Here is a 19,957-nt window from a genome sequence, read left to right as displayed (position 1 = left end):
CACGCCGATAGGCAGGATCATGGGTAGGTAGGGGGGCTGCTTGGCAGGAGTCCTGCTCTGAGGCAGGGGTGAGACCTCATGGCCCCTGCAGTCCCTGGAACCTTCTGAAAATCTCCATATTTTTCTTTAAATTCTGATCATACTGTTTCTGTGCCTACAAGGCCTAACCAGAACTTTGCAAAGGATTTTGTATATATATCTTTTTTTTACCGTGGAAAATTTATTTTTTTTTAAAGATTTCACTTATTTATTCATGAGAGACACACAGAGAGAGGCAGAGACATAGGCAGAGGAGCCCTGTGAGGTGCCCAATATGGAACTCGATCCCAGAACCCTGGGATCATGCCCTGAGCTGAAGGCAGACAGTCAACCACTGAGCCACCCAGGTGCTCCGGAAAATTTAAAGCACAGGCCAAAGTAGCTTATGGAACTCCCATGGACCCATCAACTGACTTTAGTGATTAGCACCAATTTCCTCTGTACCCCTACATTGAAGCAAACCCCAGACATCACATCATTTCAGTGCAGCTCTTCCCCCTCCTGGCAGGGCCCCAGAAGAAGGAAGGAGGTTTGTGATGAGGGACATTTGGGAGAGACCGACAGACCTAGGTTTGTATGTCCCATCACTTATTAGAAGCATGACCGACCAAGGGCAAGTTGCTAATTTATCTGACTTTCAGCATCCTCCTTTATAAAAGGGGGATAACAATATATGCCTTAGAGTCTTCAATAAAAAGCAGATGTATTTTTTTTTCCTGGTGAACAGAGGAGACGTGGGGATGTCTGAAGAGAAGTGGGTGAGCTGGCTGTTGATCAGGGCAGACTTGGGCAGGACGGCGGGCCCCGTGGAGGACGGCCAAGGCTGGGAGAGGTGGGGTGGGGACGGCAGGTTGAGAAGGGGTGGGAAATGAACTCCCGACTCCACTGAATCCCGTCCCAGGCTCTGGGAGCGAAGTGACATTCCCATGGGGACCTGCTGGCCCCACTCCCAGAGAGGCCTTGTGTTTGCATTGGACTGTACCCCACATCCCTTCACATTTCCAGGTCCCACATTCGGAAGTTCAGTGTGCAAGGCTGGCTCAGGAGCAGAAACAGGTAACAGACGGAGGGGGCCCTGCCTGCTGAGTGGGACCCTCAGGGAAGGGATAGGGTGGGCTCAGAAGGTGGCTGGCCGCTTCTTCCCACCTGCTCAGAGGGGGGCTCCCCAAATACTGGCCCCTTCCTCTAGGGTCTCCCACATACCGAACCAACCAGCATCTGGAGGACCATCTCACCAATTCCTGCCCCCGTCACCAGCACCGTGGTCGCACAGCCTAACCAAAAGAGAAGGATTTGGGTTAGTAAAAGCAAGGTAAGGAGCCAGAAGTCTGCTGGTATGAGCCCAGTTATTTCTGGGAAGACTCTGGAAAATGGTATGACTGCCTAAGAGGACTACTTCGAGTTCCTTAGATTTCTCAGACTTTAGTCCTTAACTTTGCTTTGGGGATGGTAGGTCCTGCCGTCACTATGCTTTCACTGTCCTAGGACCTTCAAGTACTCAGGGTTGTCTTCAGGGTAAATTCCAAGTTGCTCGGCCTGGCATTAGGAAGGGTCCTTCCCAATCTGACTGCCACTGACCTTTCCAGAAAGCTTTTCTGACCTCCTCTGGCCAGCCCTTGGCTCTGGGCAGACCTGTGTCCTCACTGCCCTGGCGCTGCACTGACCGGCCACACCTCTGCTTGCTCCGGCAACGTGGCACAGACCCTCCGAGTCCAAGCTTCAGGGTCAGACTATGGTCTGGGGTCCCGAGCCCAGCTGTGTTAGCTACTAGCCATGAGATTAGGCCACTTGTCCCTCTTTCTGTAAAATGGGCATGAACTCCTCCACAGGGTGGCCCTGCAGGAAGTGCCATGTGGTACCCAGCCTTGTGTGGGCACACGGGAAACTGCCTTGGGGAGAAAGTCCACACCCATTCATGTAGTTTGCAGGGCCCTTTATACCCCATCCCTGCTGAGAGCTCAGACGCCTCTGAACCTGCTCACAGTCTACCCTCCATACCCTCCAGCGCCGGGAAACCAGCTTGCTTCCTGCCAGGTTCTGACACGTGTGTTCCCTGCCTTCTGAGCATTATTCCTCCTCCTCTCCATCTGCCAAGCTCCTGTTCACCTTTTAAGTTCCTCCTTTAGACCTCCCCCAGGCCCTAAACCTGCATGAAGTTGCTCTTTGTCTGTCTCCCTCGGCCCCTCCAACCTTTTCCTCCTTACCCGGCTGCCTGTTTGCAAGGCAGCCTTCCCCGAGGGGCTGCAAGCCCATGAGAGCACACCGTGCCTTGAATTTTCGTTCAGTGGCTACACACTATTAGCCCAGTGGCCAACCTGTGGTAGGTGCTTGTGTTTTTTGAATAAAACAGGATCATCATTGCCTACTTTGTGCTTCAAGTTCCTCTCTTGGTCTGGCTTATATTTATACCTAGCGCTATGTCTCTGCTGTCACAGTGTCCCCTGCCCCTGCCCTGCCCTTCCCTGGAGCACCTTTCCTTTTTCCTTTTGCCTTTCCAAATCCTGAGCCAGTTCACGTCCTATCTCCTCTGTGAAGCTACATGTGGATTGAACACTGGTCGTTCCCTTCTCTGAGTTCCAGAAGCACCCGTGTCTAGTCCACTCATTCATTCAAAAACCCGCCAGTACTTTCTGTGCACGGGTGTGAAGCTAAATGCCAAGAGTACTCAGATGATCTGAGCTGACATGTCTGCTGAGCACCTGGGAGTCCACTAAGCCGCTAAGCCAAGTGTTCTATGTCTCCTCCTCAAATGCACACACAATCCGATAGGTGGGTAGGTGGGTATGTGCATCCCCATTTTGTAGGTGAGAAAACCGAGGCTAAGAAAGGGGAACAAAATGGAATCGTACGAGGTCACAAAGCCAGAAAGCGTGCAGGCAGGACTGGCGTTCAGGTCTGCCAATGACCTCAAAGCACACGCTCTTGCCTTTGTCCCCTGCTGGTGCCCACAGGGAACACGTCATCGAGGAGAGGACACAGATAACAGGTACAAAAGTCATGAGGCAGGTCAAACACGAGAGGCAAGTACAAAGGGGAGGGGCACATCTTTCCAGGGGAGATTAGAGAAGCTTCCAGAAGGGGTGGAGAGAGAGAGACTGGAGTAGGCAGGCAGGTGCAGGGGCGGGATGGAGCGGAGCGGGCACTGCAGGCAGGGAACGGCAGTGATTCACAAGGCCAGGATGCAGGCCCTGGGTGGGAGCAGGGTGAGAGGAGGTGTGACAAGTGCCCCAGGGGATTCTAATGTGGCACCGGCACTGAGAACCACCAAGGCAGGCAAACGTGAAGGGGACAGGTGGGCACCTGCCGAGGCAGGGAAGTCGGTGATTAGAAGCTGGGCACCGTGAAGTGTTCCAAGCAGGCACGGGATGGGGAAGGCTGAACGGAGGCCGAGATGGTGAGAGAGGAGAAGTGGGTGGATCTGAGTGATCACCTGCGAGCAGAATCAACCAATCCCAATTATTGTTATTACACTCTAGCATTTGGCTTAGCTAATTAATTAATTTTTAAGTAGGCTCCACACCCAAGGTGGGACTTGAACTCACAACCCCAGGGTCAGGAGTTGCATTCTCTCCTGACTGAGCAGCCAGTAGCTCTATCCTCTAACGCGGGCTGACTGCTTAAAACGCGGGGATCTTCTGCGTGACGTGTGATGCCAACATTAATTCACTGCTTCACTTGGTCGCTTGGGGTTTGGAGATCATCCTTAGGTTTCAAGGATTCAGGCTCCCACCTCTCCTAGTGGGTTTAGCTCTAATTGCTCTGGCCACCCCCACGCCGCCTACACCCGTTTCCACCACCCCCTCCTCCCCTAGAGAAATCACTCCTCCTCAGCGTTGGTTTTCCTTCACCCTAGGGCACTCTAGTTACTTCTAAGGGCAATGCTAAATGTTCACAACATAATTATTTTTAATTAACTCACTTTTTAAAAAGGCCTTTGCTATATGAAGTTGGGAAGCTACAGAAAGGGGAGGGAGATTCGTGGAGAGAATCCGAGGCTTCCGACATCAAAGAACCCCACTGTCACAACCCCAAACCCAGGGTGGAGACGCTGCCCTACTCCTTCGTGCCTCCAAACATATCCACAAGAAGAGCAAAGCAAGGAGGTGCTCTTGCTGATAAGTTATAAACCCCTTTCCTAGACCATAACTCTCCCTGTGCAACCTGCTGGTCTTTGAACTTGGAATTTTTGTCACACAAAATGCCAGCTGTGGGCCAGCAGACATCGCCACCCGGAATCGAAAACAGGAAAGAGGAGTGTACTGCTTCTGCGTGGCCTGACGTCACATGACACAGGTACGGTGTCGAATGGGGAAAGCCACGTGGGATAGAATGAGCCCCCTCAGGAACCGGGAACCGGTTCCCACCAGTCAGGAGGGGAAGCAAGCCTTGCTGGGAGGAGGGGGGCAGCGGCAGAGCCGGGATACGACGGAGAGATGGGGCGTGGTGGGAGCAAGTGGTACTGGGGTGGGGGTACCTCCCCGCTCTGCGCACCTGCACACCTACCTTTGTACTGCAGGATGTCCTCGGTGTAGGCCAGCATGCTGGGGAAGGTGCTGCTGAGGAACAGGCCCAGGCTGGCTGTCCCCACGAACAGGAAGGCGACGTTGTAGGAGAAAACAAGAAGCACCAGGAAGGTCACCACCACGCCCACCTGTAACCGCGGGGATGGAGGAGATTAGCAACGAAGGGGCTGCGGGGCAGGGGGATCGCAGGGCTTCAGGCTCCAGAAAGGTCCTCCCTGACCCCAGAGCAGCGCTGCGTGACCAGGACGCCTCCCTGTGGGCTCCACGGGCACTGCGCCTCGCAGCCTCGCTCCTGGTGCCGCCAAGGAAGCCCTGGGAACTAGGACCGCTCAGGAGGAGCCACCCAGACCGCAGGGCAGATGGCCTGCCATCCACGCAGAGAAGTGGAGGAGCGTGGCGAGGGGTACCGCCTGGCCCAAGGCCCTATCTGGGAGCACGGGGAGTTCCAGCCAAGGCACCAGCTCTCTGCCCTCCACTATCATCGAGAGGAGCTGCTTTTCTTGCCCTAAAAGCCATGAGTTCCCAGAGGAAGCCCAGGGGTAGCAGGAGAGGCTGGCAGGGCTGGGGGTGGTAGGGAGGGTGGGTGGTGGGGTCCCCACCCTCAGAGAATCCAGGCACACCGCCCAGAGGGAGGCTCAGTGGCTATGGCAGCCTCCCCCAGGTCCAGCTCAGACCGCCCTGAGCAGATTCCACCCCCTGGTTAGAGGCGCCTGGGATGAGCTCAGGGACCAGAGATCTTTCTAGTTCAGCAAGGGTCTCTGTCACAGGGGAATATTTTTGTTTGATCATGCTTTTCCTAAATTCCTTAAAAATGTTTTTATGTTAACATTGAATACTTTCTTTTTTTTAAACATCTTATTTATTTGACACGCACAGAGAGAGAGAGAGAGAGAGAGAGAGAGAGAGACAGCACAAGTGCGGGGGTGGGGGGCAGACAGCAGAGGGAGGGAGAAGCAGACACACAACTGAGCAGGGAGCCTGATGTGGGGCTCGATCCCAGGATCCTGAGATCATGACCTCAGGTGCCCCAATATTGAATAATTTCTATGCAAAATGCCTTTGGGAAGAAAGTCAGGCAGCTCGGTACTGGAGGCAGAAGACCTAGGTGCAAGTACCAAGTCTGGGGCTTGAAGTCCTAGATCTCTCTGACTCCAGCCCCAAGTCTGCAAAGTGGGTTACCAAAGCTCCACTGAAGAGTCGTGGAGAAATGAAGCAACGCAGGGGCCATGGCTCTAGACAACTATCAGTCTTGAATTTGTGTGTGTGAGCTTCCTTTAATGTCTCCAATCATAAGGGTCTGGAAGACCATGGAAAATCATGGCTTTCAGGTAAAAATCTCGTGGCTGAGTATCTCTGTTTCTAGAAACAAACAAGATAAAATTATAGAGCAGAGGGCCTGAAGGTGTGTCAGAAACCACCTCCAGCCCCAGCTGCACCCTGGCTGAGCCAGAGGAGTGAAGGGACCATCACCCCCGAAGGTAGATCCCAGGGACCCGCTGCAGCTAGAGGAAGAGCCAAGCAATTGCAACCCCGGAGCCCCCTACACTTCCCCCGTCTTCATGGGCCCTTCAGTCTCTGCTGCGAGATCTCTCAGTCTGAGACGGAGACTCAGGGCTTGCCAGCAGAAGGCTGCCCGAGGCGGGGTACGCTGGAGGAAACTCTCCTCCCCATGGAGAAGCAAAGCGAAAGATATCTCTTGTGCGATAAAAATGTGAGAACAAGTAGACAGAGCTAAGGTTCCAAATATAATGTATTTCTTTGGCACAGAAAATGGCCCCATTGCCTCGCTGCTCTTTCTTCCTCCTCTGCTCAATCTTTACATGTTGGCGCCGCCCCAGCCTCTCCTGGCTCTTCTTTCTCTGCATTCCCTTTTGGTCCAGCGCATGGTTCCAAATATCTCTACGCCCAACCTCTTAAATCCATCCTTCCAGCCACGACCTGTCTCCGAGCTCCAGACTTGCACATCCTCCTGCCCCTCCGACAGGTGACTGGCTGACTAACAACGTAGTCTCGACAGAACGTGGCTTTTCCTCCCCCCAGATCTCCTCCTGCCCACGTCCATGAATGGCCTGCCCATCCACCCAGTGGCCAAAAGCCCTGTAACTACAGGAGTCCTCAAGGCCTTATTCCCTCCCCGCCTCCATTCAGGCCAAGGGCAAGTCCCATCAACTCCACCCAAAAAATGCTGTAGACTCTTGTGTCTCCAAACCCATCCTGACCACCCTCATCCAGCTGCCACCACCTGGACTGCAAGAGGGGCTCCTCGCTGTCTCCGTGATTTACTCTTGCCCCTCCTAGATCTCCTCTCACACACGACAGGGGGGTGTGCTTTTATTTTTTATTTATTTTTAATTTTTAAAAAACATTATTTATGAATGTATTTATTTGACAGAAAGAGAGAGAGAGAGAGAGAGCACAAGCAACGGGGGTGGCAGGCAGAGGGAGAGGGAGAAGCAGGCTCCCCACTGAGCAGGGAGCCCAGTGCAGGGCTCAATCCTGACCTAACAGACTGAGCCACCCAGGCCCTCCCCCTGGAGTGTGCTCTTAAAATACAAAGCAGATCACGTCCATTCCCTGTTTAACACTGTCTAAAGGCCTTTCTCCCACTTTGAATAAAACCCCAAACAAGACCTTACAGGATCTAGCTCATGTCTGCTTCCCCAACCTGCTGTCTCTCTGCATCCTATCGCCGACCCTGCCCACTACAATCCCACCCAGCTAGCTCCCCCGTTGGGACCTTTCAATCAGCAGTGCCCTCTGCCCAGAACACTCACCTCTCCACCCCTCATGGTGCTGGCACCTTCTTGATAGTCAGCTCGCAATGGGTGTGCCTGGGGTGGGACCAGTGCTTTGATGGTGGTGCTCTTGCTCCCCCTCCTGCTGCCTGGCCACCCCACTTACAAACCATACATTTCCAGGCAAGCCTTGAAGAGTCACCCTGAAAATCTCTAGGCCTGGGGGAATCTTAAGAACACCTCTCTTATTTTTATTTAGCCTGGGTGACAGAAGACAGAGCCTGCCCAAGGCCAACTAGCAAACTCCACCAACCAGCTCTCCTCGCGGTCAGTGGGGCTCTCCCATCTGGGCCAGTGGCACTCAGCCTGCTTCCCACCTGCCGGCCAACCTCATCGTGACCCTCCAGGCCAGGGCACACTCACGCCCTCCCCTGCCCATCTTCTTCCCAGGCTGACTGTAAGCATCCCCAAGGCAGAGACCCATTGCCTGCAACTCAGCACGCCTGCAGTTCCCCACAGACCCTGCACAAACTGCATATTCATTCACCAGGAAGTGATTGTGGAGACCCAGGAGAACAGAGAGCGGGGTGACCATTAATTTAAAAATGACAGGAATGCTCGGAAGAAGTCAAGGAAGTACTTTTTGACAGTGGGTTGGGCTACACAGAAAGGGAGCGACTGCCCAGTCACTGGAGATGTTTAAATAGACCGTGGACTCCCTGGAGGGGATGTTAGAGAGGTGATTGGAGCTCTGGAGGGAGTCTGGGCTAGATGGCCTTACAGGAATCTATAATCTAGACCCTTTGTCATTGACGGTGACCTGGACACATCTCAGGACAATAGTCTAACCCTACCCCTTGCCTGGACCCCTGCCTTCCAGGCAGGCCAATTCCCTGCCTGCCATCCTACATTCCAGTCTGGCTACTTAAGAAGCACCTGGAAAAAAGAAGAAGAAGAAGAAGAAGAAGAAGTGCCTGGGAGAGTTTCAAAATGCAGCCCAGAGACGGTGATTTCTGAAGGATGGGGGCGCCCCTGGTCTCCACTGGCCAGAGGGCTCTGACCCACGGAGCCTCAAGGTGACACAGGAGGACCCCAGTCAGCACATGTTTTGCCTGTACTCTTGGCAGGTTGTCCACTGGGATCTGTTCCACTCACAGTAGTAATCACCTCCTGCAGCCCCTTTCTTGATGGTACAAAATCAGAGACTCACAGAAGGAAAGGGACTTTCTTTCCCAAGGTCACACAGATAGGATTTCTGTTCCCTCCTCACCAGTGTCTCTCTCTTCTGCTTTCTTCCCTCTACTACCTTCCCATCCTGCTGGCAGACTCTAGTCCCGAGCAAATGTCCTGGGGCTGTGGTAGGGCCAGGACAGAATGGTCCTCCTGCGTCTCCAAGAAGTAAAAGGAGGCCACTTACCACATTGATGAAAACCATGGTGGCTGGCTTCACTTTGGAGGAGACGGGAATAGAGATGAGCCGACCCAGGGTGATGAAGCCCCAGAAGAGGCTGGGGAGGTAACCAGCCACCTTGTGCCCCACAGAGAGCGGTTTCTCCACTGCATAGCTGTACACAAATGCTGAATACTCCCCCTGTGGAGAGACGGGCCCTGCTGAGCACACCTGCAGGGCATCCGGACCCTCCAAAAAGGAAACCTAGGTTGGGGGCAGATGTGCTGAGGGCTGAGGGAGGACAGGTCCTGCTTCTAGAGGTTCAATAAAAGAAAGATGGACTTGAAGCCAGGACACCCGCAGGCCGGAGCTGAGGCTAGGACCTATGGTGCCACAGCTTACAGACTGCACCTGCCCAGGGGGTCAGGCCTGGGGATGTGGGGGGTAGGGAGGTGGGTGTCTCCAGGTCTCCACAGGGGGTCCTGAGAGGTCAGGGCCTACAGGGCACTGCTCCCACCCCTCAGCCAGAGCAGAGTTCCACCGCAGGCCTGATTTAGGAGGATCCCACAGAAAGTTTATTGTCGAAGGAAGGGTACCACAGCTGCAAATAAGGTGTGTAAGAGTGTCTCATCTCACAGCTGAGGGGGCAGAGAGAAGTGAGCTGCCCAAGGTCACACAGAGTTGAAAGTCAACCAGTACTGGCATGAGTATTTCCCACTGGGTCATCTCTTTCTTAGGACCTTCTCTCTGGAGAGTCCCTGATACGGCAATCAATTAATCAATCAGCCATTCAAAGGTATCTGATCTAATTCTAAGAGACTTCTGGAGAAAGACACAATAGTGTAATAGAGGTCACTAATAAAATACAGAGCTGGGCCCAGAGCCTGCCTGTAGCTTGTTTACAACATGGCTTGAGAAGTCCAGGTTTGGAATGTGTTCCAGGAAGCAGAGTGCCTTCAAGTTTACATGGCATGACCTCTACCTGGAGGAACAGGGCTCTGCTCCTTTATTTGTTTATTTTTTTAAAGATTTAATTATTTAATTGAGAGAGCTAGAGCACATGCATGAGCAGGGGTGGGGTGAGGGGGGTGGGGTGTGTGGGGAGGGCAGAGGGAGAGGGAGAAGCAGACTCCCCGCCGAGCAGAGAGCCAGACTCGAGGCTCCATCCCAGGACCCTGGGATCATGACCAACGCCAAAGTCAGACACACTCAACCAACACTAGCCATGCAGGTGCCCCTGGGCTCTGCCCCTTTAAAAAAAGGTGGGTAGCCCGCACTTGGCAGCAAACCAGAGAAGCCCCTATCCAGAGAGTTAAGGAAAACTTTAGTTTCTGTCTTTAACAGAGGGCTGGGACAGAAGACCACAGCACCGAGGGGCTGCGAACAACTCTGCAGACCGTCTCCCCCAGAACTTTTACTTAGCTTCAATGTTTGATTCGACTGTACTACAGGTTTGGTCCCCAGGAAACCCTGGTGCTCCCCTTTCTCTTGCCACCCCCAGCTCGAGTCTCAGGGCAGACAGGCCAGCTCACCGTCATCCCATCGGTCATGAACAGGACCAGGGCGGCTGTGATGTGGATGGCGAAGAAGGAATAAGGGGCTCCTTTGAAGTTCTTTCTCTGGCAGCAGCTGAACAGGTCCTCGTGCCCTGGATGGGACACAAGAACAGGGGTGAGTCTTAGTTTCTGCTCCCTTTCCTCTGCAGGCCCAGGGGGAGCGGCTGGGAGGTAGAGAGCCCGGCAGAATGGGGACCACTCGCTGCCCCCCACCTTCTCTGGCTTCCAACCACCTTCCAACAGCCCCTGTCCATCTCAGTCCCGGTGGAAGCAAGACTCCAAGAGAGCCAGGAACTTGCCCCGGGTGACACAGGCAGGCTTAGGCAGAAGGGAGGCTGGAACCAGAAGCCTGCTTCCCCTACTCTCGACCAGGTTGCTCCATGACCTCACGAGACCATCAGTGGCCACGGTTCGTCTCCAGCCATCATTCCCTGTGACCTGTGTTCACCCTCCGGGGCAAGGGAAGCCTCGGTGCGGGGCTGTGGGCATGGAAGTTCATTAGAGCCCCCACCTGGGTGTGGCTGAAACTTTGGGGGCAGGGAGGAGGCATCTTCCTTCTCAGGAGGCTGTGTCTCCAGGGCGAGCTCATCTGCAGACAGGAGCAGGGGCCTCCTCTGAGGGCAGCAGGCCAGCAGCCGCTCTTTGGACAGCAGAAACAGCACAGCCAGGGGCACCGGGAGCTGAGGGGTGGGCAGAGGGTCAGGAGAGCCCTGGTCCCATCAGGCTGTCCCCTTCCCGTGCCCGGCCCGCTGCACACGCCTCCACCTGGCCTCGCGGCATGTGCGCCCACGGTCCTGATGGAACGCGGCTCTTTTCCAAGTGTCCACTCACAGGCCGGCCCTGGCTCATGCCGCCAGGTGTGTTGACCCAGGGCAGGCTGTTTTAATTGCCGCCCAACCTAAACCACATCCGTTTTCCTGAAGACAGCTCCTTGTCACATGCAAAACTTGGACTCACAGCAGGCCTCCGGTACAGGAGGGGTGCCAGAGAGAAACTCGTTCCTAAGATCCTTATTCTGAATGGTGCCAAAGCATGGCCCCCGTGCTGCTTGGTGCTGGTAGATCATGTGACACTTTACAAAGACAGCTTGACAGCTTGCTTTTGGTCACTGTCCCCATTTTCCAGGCGGGGTGACTGAGGCTCAGAGTTAGCACTCGGTCATAACCAGTTACAATGGGAAGAGACCAGAAGGCAAGCTGCAGACCCAGAGGGCGTTGGTGCCTGGTCACACAGCTGACGTGCAGCAGAGCCCAGGCACCCCAGGTTGGAGCCCGGGCACCCTGACTCTGGGGCCGACGCCACCTCAGGGCTCATCTGGGTGATGTTATCTGCCCCCTTGGAGGTACGGAGGCTGTCCGCAGGGGCTTCGTGTCCAAACTGGAAAGCAGAGACATGCACAGCTTTTGATTGACAGATGAGTGCTCTGAGCAACACGCACACACAAGCCCAGCGTTCCGTGCACTGCTATTTACACGGAGCTGCTTGGGTTTCGAGAACCCCCCAGAGCAATGAGAAATGTCTCCTGCCTCTGCCGTTGCCTGGAGAAGCCTCCACCGCCTCCCTCAGGTGCCCTGCCCGCATCTAACCACCTGGCTGCCAGGAAGCGCTTCATCAAGTCTGACCTCTGCCCTTCCTGCCACAGCCCCATCCCGATTGCTTTCGCTCAGGAAAGAGAGGCGGCCCGGGGAGCTGCAGAAGCTCCCTCAGAGGCCTTGTGGGGGGCCCCCTCCGGCCTGCCAGTGAAGCCCCTGTGGAGGCAGGAGGCAGCGGGATTTGTTTTCCCAGGATTCTGGACACCGCCCTGGTGCAGACACGTTGGGAGCCTCCCTCCACACTCAAAGATGAGTCCGGGTCAGATGCAGCACCCGGACAGCAAAGCAAATCAGGCCCGAGTGGGAGGAGACAAGCCCTGCCCTCGGGAGTCCGGGTCTGACGGGGGAGACAAGCCCTCCTTCCAGTCCAGTCCGATGGGGGAAACAGGAAACCATCACACAGAGGCCTGCAATGGCTGGATGCCAGGGTGAAGGCCAAGGGGAAGCAGCTGTTCAACAGCCTGGTCACTGCAGAGGGGCTTTCCAGGGAGGCGGGTGGTGGGAAGGGCTCCACGGGGGATTGGCTGGTGTGGGCCGCTCAGAACACACCCTGTCTCTGTAAGTAGCCCATTCAGAGAAGGCAAGCTCCACCTTAAGAGTCAGAGAGTGCTGGGTGGGCTGTGTGCGTGTGCGTGTGCGTGTGCGTGTGTGTGTGTGTGTGTGAACATGCACAGCCCCATTCTCTTCTGTGGTGGACTGTTTATCTTCAGAAACAAACCAATATAAAAAGTCCGGACATCCTGCAGCAAACAAAGTGCCTCCAGTCTGCACCTTGAGGGGCAAGAGAAAAACATCCCTCAGCTTAAGCTGGACCTTCTGGCTTCCTGGTGCTGGAGTCTCAGCTTCGACATGGTACTGGCCATTACTCCTTCCCCTTGCAGGTCGCCCTTGGAAGCCACAGGCCCAGAGCTGTATCGTTTTCAAAGCAATGACTGGCATGGGCAGAAAACAGAGCAAAAGAGGGGCGAGCGTTTTTGAGAGCCCCGAGTGAAGATTCTAGTACAAGGAGAGGGAAGTTACAAAGGAGAAGAAAGGGAAAACAAGCACCGCCAGGCACAGAGACAGGAAGGGGGTTTGTGCGGGGAGTCAGGGCTCCAGTCTAGCCAACGTTTTCCTAGCACTTATCAGGCCCTTGCACCAGGGACAGTATGACACCCCTGCCCTCGTGCTCAGTGGGACTGGATGATCTCAAAGACCCCTTTCATTGCGATATGCACCCCATCGCTTTGAGGCCCGACAGCAGCTGGGTGCCTGAACCCAGCCTGCCTGCCTCTGGAGGGGTGACGAGTCTGCCCGGAGCACACCGAGGCCCCAAGTCGTGACAAGCCATCAGGTGCCTCCATCACCCAGGGAAATGGTCATCTGGAATACTCCGCACCTCCGGCCCAGGCGGGCCCAAGCCAGGAGGCCGGGGCCACTCCCTGGTGTTCCTGACAAGTGCTTCCCAAGCTGGAGAGAGGGCAGGGGAGTCTCCCTGCCTGTGCCTCTGGCCCTAGCCTGTGCTACTCTGGGGGCCCTGTCTAGGGTTGCAGAGCACCAGAGCTTTCCAGCCAGAGACAGAGTCAGGCTGACAGGGGAAGATGACAGCTCTGCTCCAGGGCAGCCTTGGTGTAGGCAGGATCCCGGAAGTTATCGTGTCCATCCCCTGGCCTTCACAGGAGCCCACCTCACAGCAGGGCACCAGAGAATCCTAGCGGCGATGCAGGACCCCGGGGAAGAGCCTGACAGGTCCCATGGTGCGCCGTCCCAGGATCTACTTCATTTGGCCTCAGAGGAAAAGAGCTGGTTTCCCCTGGAGTCTCAGATGGCTTGAAAGTTAACCCTGATTCCATCATGCTGAGCCTGCTCACGGCTCTACCTCCCTTTTTTTGAGATCACAATCATAGATTGTCACAACTGAGGACCTTCAAGATGTCCTCCTGTGACCTTCGCATTCAGATGCATCCCTAAGGGAGTCAGTTTCCCATGCTCTGGCCTTCCTGAGGGCACATTCAGCCCAGCAGCACGTTGCTCAGAATCAGAAGAACCTATGCTGGGAGCTGGTGCGGACTGGCATGTGTGGTTGCCCACTTGTCCCCACCCAGCCCTGCCCTAGAGGCACTCACGTTGATCAGGGCCATGATCCAGAAGGCATACGACACGCGGGTCCCTGCTCCATCCTGTGGAGGCAGCCTGGAGAGCGACTGGTTGGACCAACGCCACGCCTCAGCGTGGTGCTGGCCCAGGACCCTGGACGCATGGAAGAGGTGGCTGCCAGAGGTGCTGTTGGCTGTGCCGTTGGCGGGCAAGCAGTTGGCCTCAGACAGGAAGGGGTCGGCAATAAGGGGGCTCAGCAGAGCACCAAAGCCCACAAAGAAATGGAGAACCTGGGGAGAGAAGAGAAGTGGTACGGGTGGGGGATGGCCCAGGCTTCGTAGCCCATCCCCCACTCTGTGCCCCATCTGGGGAGCCCCTGCCTGGCCCCAGAGGGGGGAGCAGAGAAGTTCCTCTCAACCACTGTCTTGGCCCTGGGATAACGTGGTGACAGTGGCGATTCCCATCTCTCCCACTTCCTTCTTTCCCAAAACTTAACCGCAACCAGCTACCACCCCAGAGGGAAGGGGAGCTTTTGATAAAGGGAAGGACTGGACAGGAAGAGAAAGACAGAGAGGGGGATGGAGCCAAGAAAGCAGCAAGAAACCATGCCATCATGGCACTCTCCAGTTCACAAAGAACCTCCTCTCCGGAGCACCTGGATTCCTGTGACCGACCACTCTGCGCACAGGGAGCGTGACCTCATTTTAGAGACAACGAGACTCAAGGCCAAAGAGAGCGTCCCAGTGTGGCCCAGCTGGTGGCAGCCACACTGAACTGAGTCCCTGGTGCCCTTTTTGCACCATCACCTGGCCTATATGAAAAGACACCTAGCCCCAGGGAGGGGACTGGGAGAGGTGAGAGCACCCAGGGAGCCCCCCACCACCCAGCCCCATGCCCGCCTGTGGGCTCACCTGAAGGAAGATGGCTGAATCCTTCTGGTAGATCCTCACCAGTTGCATGTTGGCCACGGTGTCGATGCAGCCCATGGCGAGGCCCGCCAGCGCCATGACAGAGGCCAGCACCGTCACGTCTCGACAGAAGGGGATGACGGCAAACACCAGTGAGATGGCCAGGGAAGATGTGAAGAGGGCCCATAGCGACTGGGCCAGGCTGCAGTAGTAGAAGGGTGAGGTCAAGGGGCTGCCTAGAGTCTTCAAATCAAGAGCCTCCTCCATGTCCTCCCTTGGCTGGACAGCCTTGGAGAAGCCTCTGGTGGGAGGGGGCAGGGGACTGTGGAAGAAGCTCTGTCACTCACTAGAGGTTTGCAGGTGAGACGTTTCTTGTGCCCTGGTCTTCCCAGGTAACCATCCCTCCTCATAGGGTGGCTGTGAGAACTCAAGAAACCATGTGAAGTGGCACACAGTGCACACTTAACAAAGCGTAACTGCTACTATTTTACTTACAAGCAATTTTAAATTGTTTACTGACAGGGGTGTCTGGCTGGCTCAGTTGATAGAGCCTGTAACTCTTGATCTTAGGGTTGTGAGTTCGAGTCCCACGCTGGGCGTAAAGATTACTTATAAAGAAAGTCTTTAAAATAATAAATAAGGGGCCCCTGGGTGGCTAGGTCTGTTAGGCGTCTGTCTGCCTTTGGCTCAGGTCATGATCCCAGCGTTCTGGGATTGAGTGGGGAACCTACTCCTTCCCTGCCTCCCTATGTTTATTCTCTCTCTCTCTCTCTCTCTTTTTTCTCTCTCTCAAATAAAATCTTAAAAAAACGGGAAAATAATAGTTTACTTTACTTATAAACTATAATACACAGAGATATTTCTGTCCCTCTCATGGATGTGCGAGGGGAATCTACTTTGAGTGTCTCTGGGTACTGTGCCATATGCACCAAACTGGAGGTGGGACGGGGTAGAACCCGAACCCCCCACCCCCACCCGCACCAGCTGGGCTGCAACGCGCTCTCCCCACACAGGAAGGGCAAAACGGCCAGGCCCTTTACAGATGTCAACTAAGCCACCTGAACCAAAGCTCTCAGCCAAGGAATTTGGGTAATTTGGCACCCTTCCTTCCTCCCTCCAGCCCTTGGGCAGAGATCTTGGCTCCGCAAGTTTCTGGAAGGGAGGACTGGTGGCTGTCCTCACTGAGAGGTGTCTGGTAGGTGACCTTCCCGCAGAGGAGCCCACAACAGGCAGGCTGAGGGCCTGTTCCCGCACAAGTGGGCGAGTAGACGGACCGTCCGGGGCTCCATCAGGGTCTTGTTGGTACACCCTACCTAATAACCAGACTCTAAGGAAAGAAGGATGCCTTGTATTTTCCGGAACCACTCTGAAAGACTGATGTGGGTAAAGGACATTGGATAGCAAGAAGGTTCTGGGGACACCTGGCTGGGTCATTGGCAGAACACACTACTCCTGATCTCAGAGTTATGAGTTCAAGCCCCATGTTGGGCCTGGAGCTTACTTAAAAAAAAAAAAAAAAACTTCTGGAAGAGAGAGCTATAATTTTCAGATTATGAACAGTTGTTCTGGCTGCTGGACCTGAAAACGGGGCAGGGGCCTGTGGCAAGAAGACTGGTCTGTTGCCAGCACATTAGGGCAAAGAGAGAGGCCCTCAGGAGAGCTCCCAGGCTACATCTTTCCCCAGAGGTTCTTGCCTTTCTTGCCTCTGACCCCTTTGGTTCTCTGCTTGGCCCATCTTTGATCAAATCCTCTGTCAGAAGGGCTCTGCTGATAGCACTAGTTCATTATTTTTTCTTATTCTCAGACTGATCTCTTGGAGAGATCACTGATCATGAATGACCCCTGTCTGTTCCCAGCTCTGAGCAGGAAGGGGGGACTCCCATGATCTTTCACCCCAGCCACTAGGAGGAGGACAGGGAGGATGGTGTTGTGGGGAGGCCTGTTCAGGTCTCTCCTGGCCCCAGTTCTACCTGGCACCCCTGCTCCGCCGGCCCCTGGAGCTGAACGCCCAGGCTGCGCGCTGACCTTCCTGAATATCTGCCTCCTGCAACCTGGTCTCAAGTCTCTCTCTGCTCCCTGGCACCCAGCACAGAGGGGATGCCCACATTTCTACAGGTGATGAAACTGGCTGGCTTCTCATGATCGTTCACTCTCTCTTTCCCTCAGGCAGCCTGCCTCCTGGCTGGCCGGACTTCAAGGATAGCAAGTGGGTCCTCTGTCTCCCCCTCAACCATTCTCCCTGTTGAACTGGCACATGGGATGGGGTGACCTTTCCACCACCTGGCTCACCAGTCTGCAGTAAAGTGTGGCTGCCCCAAGCTAAGTGCACAGACCCTTGAAGAATTAACCCATCATCGTCGTTGCCCTGCAAAACCTAGATTCATTAACGTGGTTAATGATCAGCTCGGTAGGGGTGCCCTCAGTCGGTTAACTGGGTTAACTGTCTTCCTTCAGCTCAGGTCCTGATCTCAGGGTCCTGGGATAGAGCCTGCATCGGGCTCTCTGCTCAGTGGGGAGTCTGCTTCTTCCTCTTCCTCTGCCCCCTGCCCCCCACCCCTGCTCAGGCTGTCTCTCAAATAAACAAATAACATCTTTGAAAAAAAAATCAGTCTTGTAGCAAAGTCCCGAGGGAATGGGACCTGGGATCAGTCAATGAGAGTGGAAAGAAGACTACGGAAAAAAAAATAGCAACTGACATTTGTGTACAGGCCCAAGGCAATAGGCTTTGCAACTGTGCCTGTTTGAACCACAAGCAGACTAAGGCTGGGAGAGGCTAAGAAAGAAGCTGACAGTCTGGACTCAAACCCAGGTTTTCTGTCTTGATAATCCCTACACCATGCTGCTTTTCCATGGAGGAGAGAGAGAGAGAATAAAAGGGCTGGTGATGGGCCACAGACCCAGGCAGGCCCGAGAGAGGGGCGGCCAGGAGGGAGTGGAAGGCCAGAGTCTGCAGAGCCTTGAATGACAGGCTTAGCGAGCAGTGAACAGCTGGCATGGCTAGAACGTGAGCCCCCGTGGTCCCTCTGCGGGTGTTCTGGAGGCTCCAAACACTTCATATTCTGACTGCTGGCTCCGTGGCAAGCTTCCCGAGGCGTCTGCGCAGCCTCACTGCGGAACCCCGTGCCTGGCACCGTGCTTGGCCCTGAGCTGGTGCTCCATCTAGGGCTGCTGGCTGTTGCTAGTCAAATGAGCAAAAAGCTTGAGGAAGGCTTGTCTTGTCACCCACACAGGATGGCCTGGAGCCTTAGGAGCCTGATGTGGGAGTTGTGATGGGTGACACAGAGACAGAGGGAGTCAAAGACAGAGACAGAGAGACAGAGGCAAGAGATAAAGCCTTAGCTAGGGCCAGGATGCCAGGGGGGCAGTAGGAGGCTGGGGAGGTTGGGGTGGAGGGGGAGGGCCACGGTCACGGTCACGGTCACGGTGGGCTGCCCTGTATAGGCCTTTCCGCTCTCCCATTTGTGCCTTTTCACCTTGTCTTTCTGGAGGACACTCAATGCCCCCAGGGAAGATTTTTGTTCCCAGGCCCAGGGACAGGCAGGAAAGGATGAGACAACAGAAAGGAGAGGCTGGAGGGAAACTGGCCTGGGAAGGCCCTTCCTGCATCTCCTGCCAACCCCTAGCGCGCGATTTGAGCCTGCCGCCTACAGCTCCGGCTGGGGAGGGCGAAGCCCATCTTGGGCCTGCGATTCCTGGGCACTGGGGGATGGAGATGTGTCCCCATTTCCTGGGGACAGCTGCAGCACAGGAAAGCTTGTGTTTTAATCCCAGCAAACTGCCTGCCTCCCCGCTTGCTTCGGCAGAGCTGTGCCTGGGCTTTCCAGAACTCAGCCTGAGCACATTTCTCCAGAATGGCATATGGCTGCCAAGAGAAAAGAAGTCCCAGATACATCCCAGAGCCAGACTGAAATACACTAATTGGCTTGGTCACTTAATGGTTTTGGTCAATGGCCCCTTCCAGGAATGTGGGTAATTGAAAATTATGGAATAATGATGTCAAAACAGCTTTGGCACCGCAGATGTACTAGGATTTGTAATCAGACCAGTCCTCAGTATAAAAAGTGTCAAATCACTATGTTGTACACTTGAAACTCATATAACACGTATGTCAACTGTACTCCAATAGAAAACTAAAAATCAAAAGAAAAAAGACTGGTCCTAGACCTAACTCGCCACTTCCCAGCAGGAAGCTCGGGGCAAGGCACCTACACATGGGCCCTCTGAGCCTTTACAGGTGAGTACCTAGCTCCTTGCTAGAATGGGGATCGGCAGCTCTGCCTTCTGAGGCTGCCAGGCGGTGTCAGTGCGATGTTACAGTCCTTTGCTCACTCCCTGGGATCTTCCCCCGGCCATCAGCCATCGGCAGCCCCTTTCCTCGATGATGCTCACCCCCTCTCTGCCAGCAGCCAGGCCCAGGGAAGTACCCTCAGCAGCTCCCAGATTCTCCAGCCAGGCTCTGCCTCTTTGTTCCTGCTGCAGAGCCTGCTGGCCTGGGGTGACCATGGGAGGTTGGTCCGGGAGCTGCTATAGTGGCAGCAAGGACCTAAGAGTCCTGCCCCTTATTTTATAGATCAGGAGCCGTCCCCAGATGGGGGGACAGAACCAGGATCCAGTTTTTTGACTCTCAATCCAGCATCGTGTCACTGATCTTCCCTCCCCTGGTCCCAGGTTCAGAGGTTAATTAAGGCCAATTAGAGAGGGGACCTCACTCCCCCAAGGCCTGGGGAGATGCAGGGACAGCTTGGAAAGTCTAAGGAACCCTTCCTTGGAAGCCTGAGAAATGTCCAAGTTACTCATTGATGGCTCCACGTGGAAGGTGAAGTGGGGGAGGGAGAGCAGGGAGCCAGGTCCTCCCCCAGCCTAGCAGTGGTTCCACTGTAGGTGCCTGAACCACCAGTTTGCTGAGTGACCTTGAGCACGCTGCTCCCCCTGCCAGCTCAGGTGCTCTGCTTTACCCAGAGGGTACATGTGATCACCTTGACCTGGCCTTGCCAGGGTGCTGGCTCTGGCCCTCCTGTTTCTGTGATAAGAGGAGGGGCTGCCTGGCTCCAAACCAGGGGAAGGGCTTAAGCAATAAGATGTCAGCCAGTCCTTCCCGCCCTCTACACCCCAGGGTGGGGAAAAACGCTGCTGAGGAC

At 55.0% G+C, this 19,957-nt stretch overlaps 1 protein-coding gene and 1 long non-coding RNA gene across 2 annotated transcripts in view; one reads left to right on the top strand and one right to left on the bottom strand.

Moving 5' to 3' along the window:
• The window catches only part of MFSD4A (major facilitator superfamily domain containing 4A), a 29,476-nt gene that overhangs the window by 3,551 nt on the left and 5,968 nt on the right, over positions 1–19,957 (bottom strand). The window contains exons 2-8 of the mRNA XM_025421103.3: positions 14,823–15,021; positions 13,941–14,201; positions 10,755–10,923; positions 10,220–10,335; positions 8,715–8,888; positions 4,543–4,690; positions 1,243–1,313 (exon numbers count right to left, since the gene is read on the bottom strand). Of these exons, the coding sequence (XP_025276888.1) occupies positions 1,243–1,313; positions 4,543–4,690; positions 8,715–8,888; positions 10,220–10,335; positions 10,755–10,923; positions 13,941–14,201; positions 14,823–15,021 (1,138 nt within the window). The remainder of the gene's footprint in view (positions 1–1,242; positions 1,314–4,542; positions 4,691–8,714; positions 8,889–10,219; positions 10,336–10,754; positions 10,924–13,940; positions 14,202–14,822; positions 15,022–19,957) is intronic.
• LOC112643217 (uncharacterized) lies at positions 893–6,456 on the top strand. The gene is made up of 4 exons (XR_003125715.3): positions 893–1,095; positions 1,229–1,351; positions 4,179–4,332; positions 4,556–6,456. It is a non-coding gene; the product is annotated as an uncharacterized LOC112643217 (long non-coding RNA).

The sequence above is a fragment of the Canis lupus genome, chromosome 38 (genome assembly GCF_003254725.2).
Source record: "Canis lupus dingo isolate Sandy chromosome 38, ASM325472v2, whole genome shotgun sequence".
Classification (NCBI taxonomy): Eukaryota; Metazoa; Chordata; class Mammalia; order Carnivora; family Canidae; genus Canis; species Canis lupus.
The sequence above is the reverse complement of the archived record's forward strand: the minus strand, read 5'-3'. Positions and strand labels throughout refer to the sequence as shown.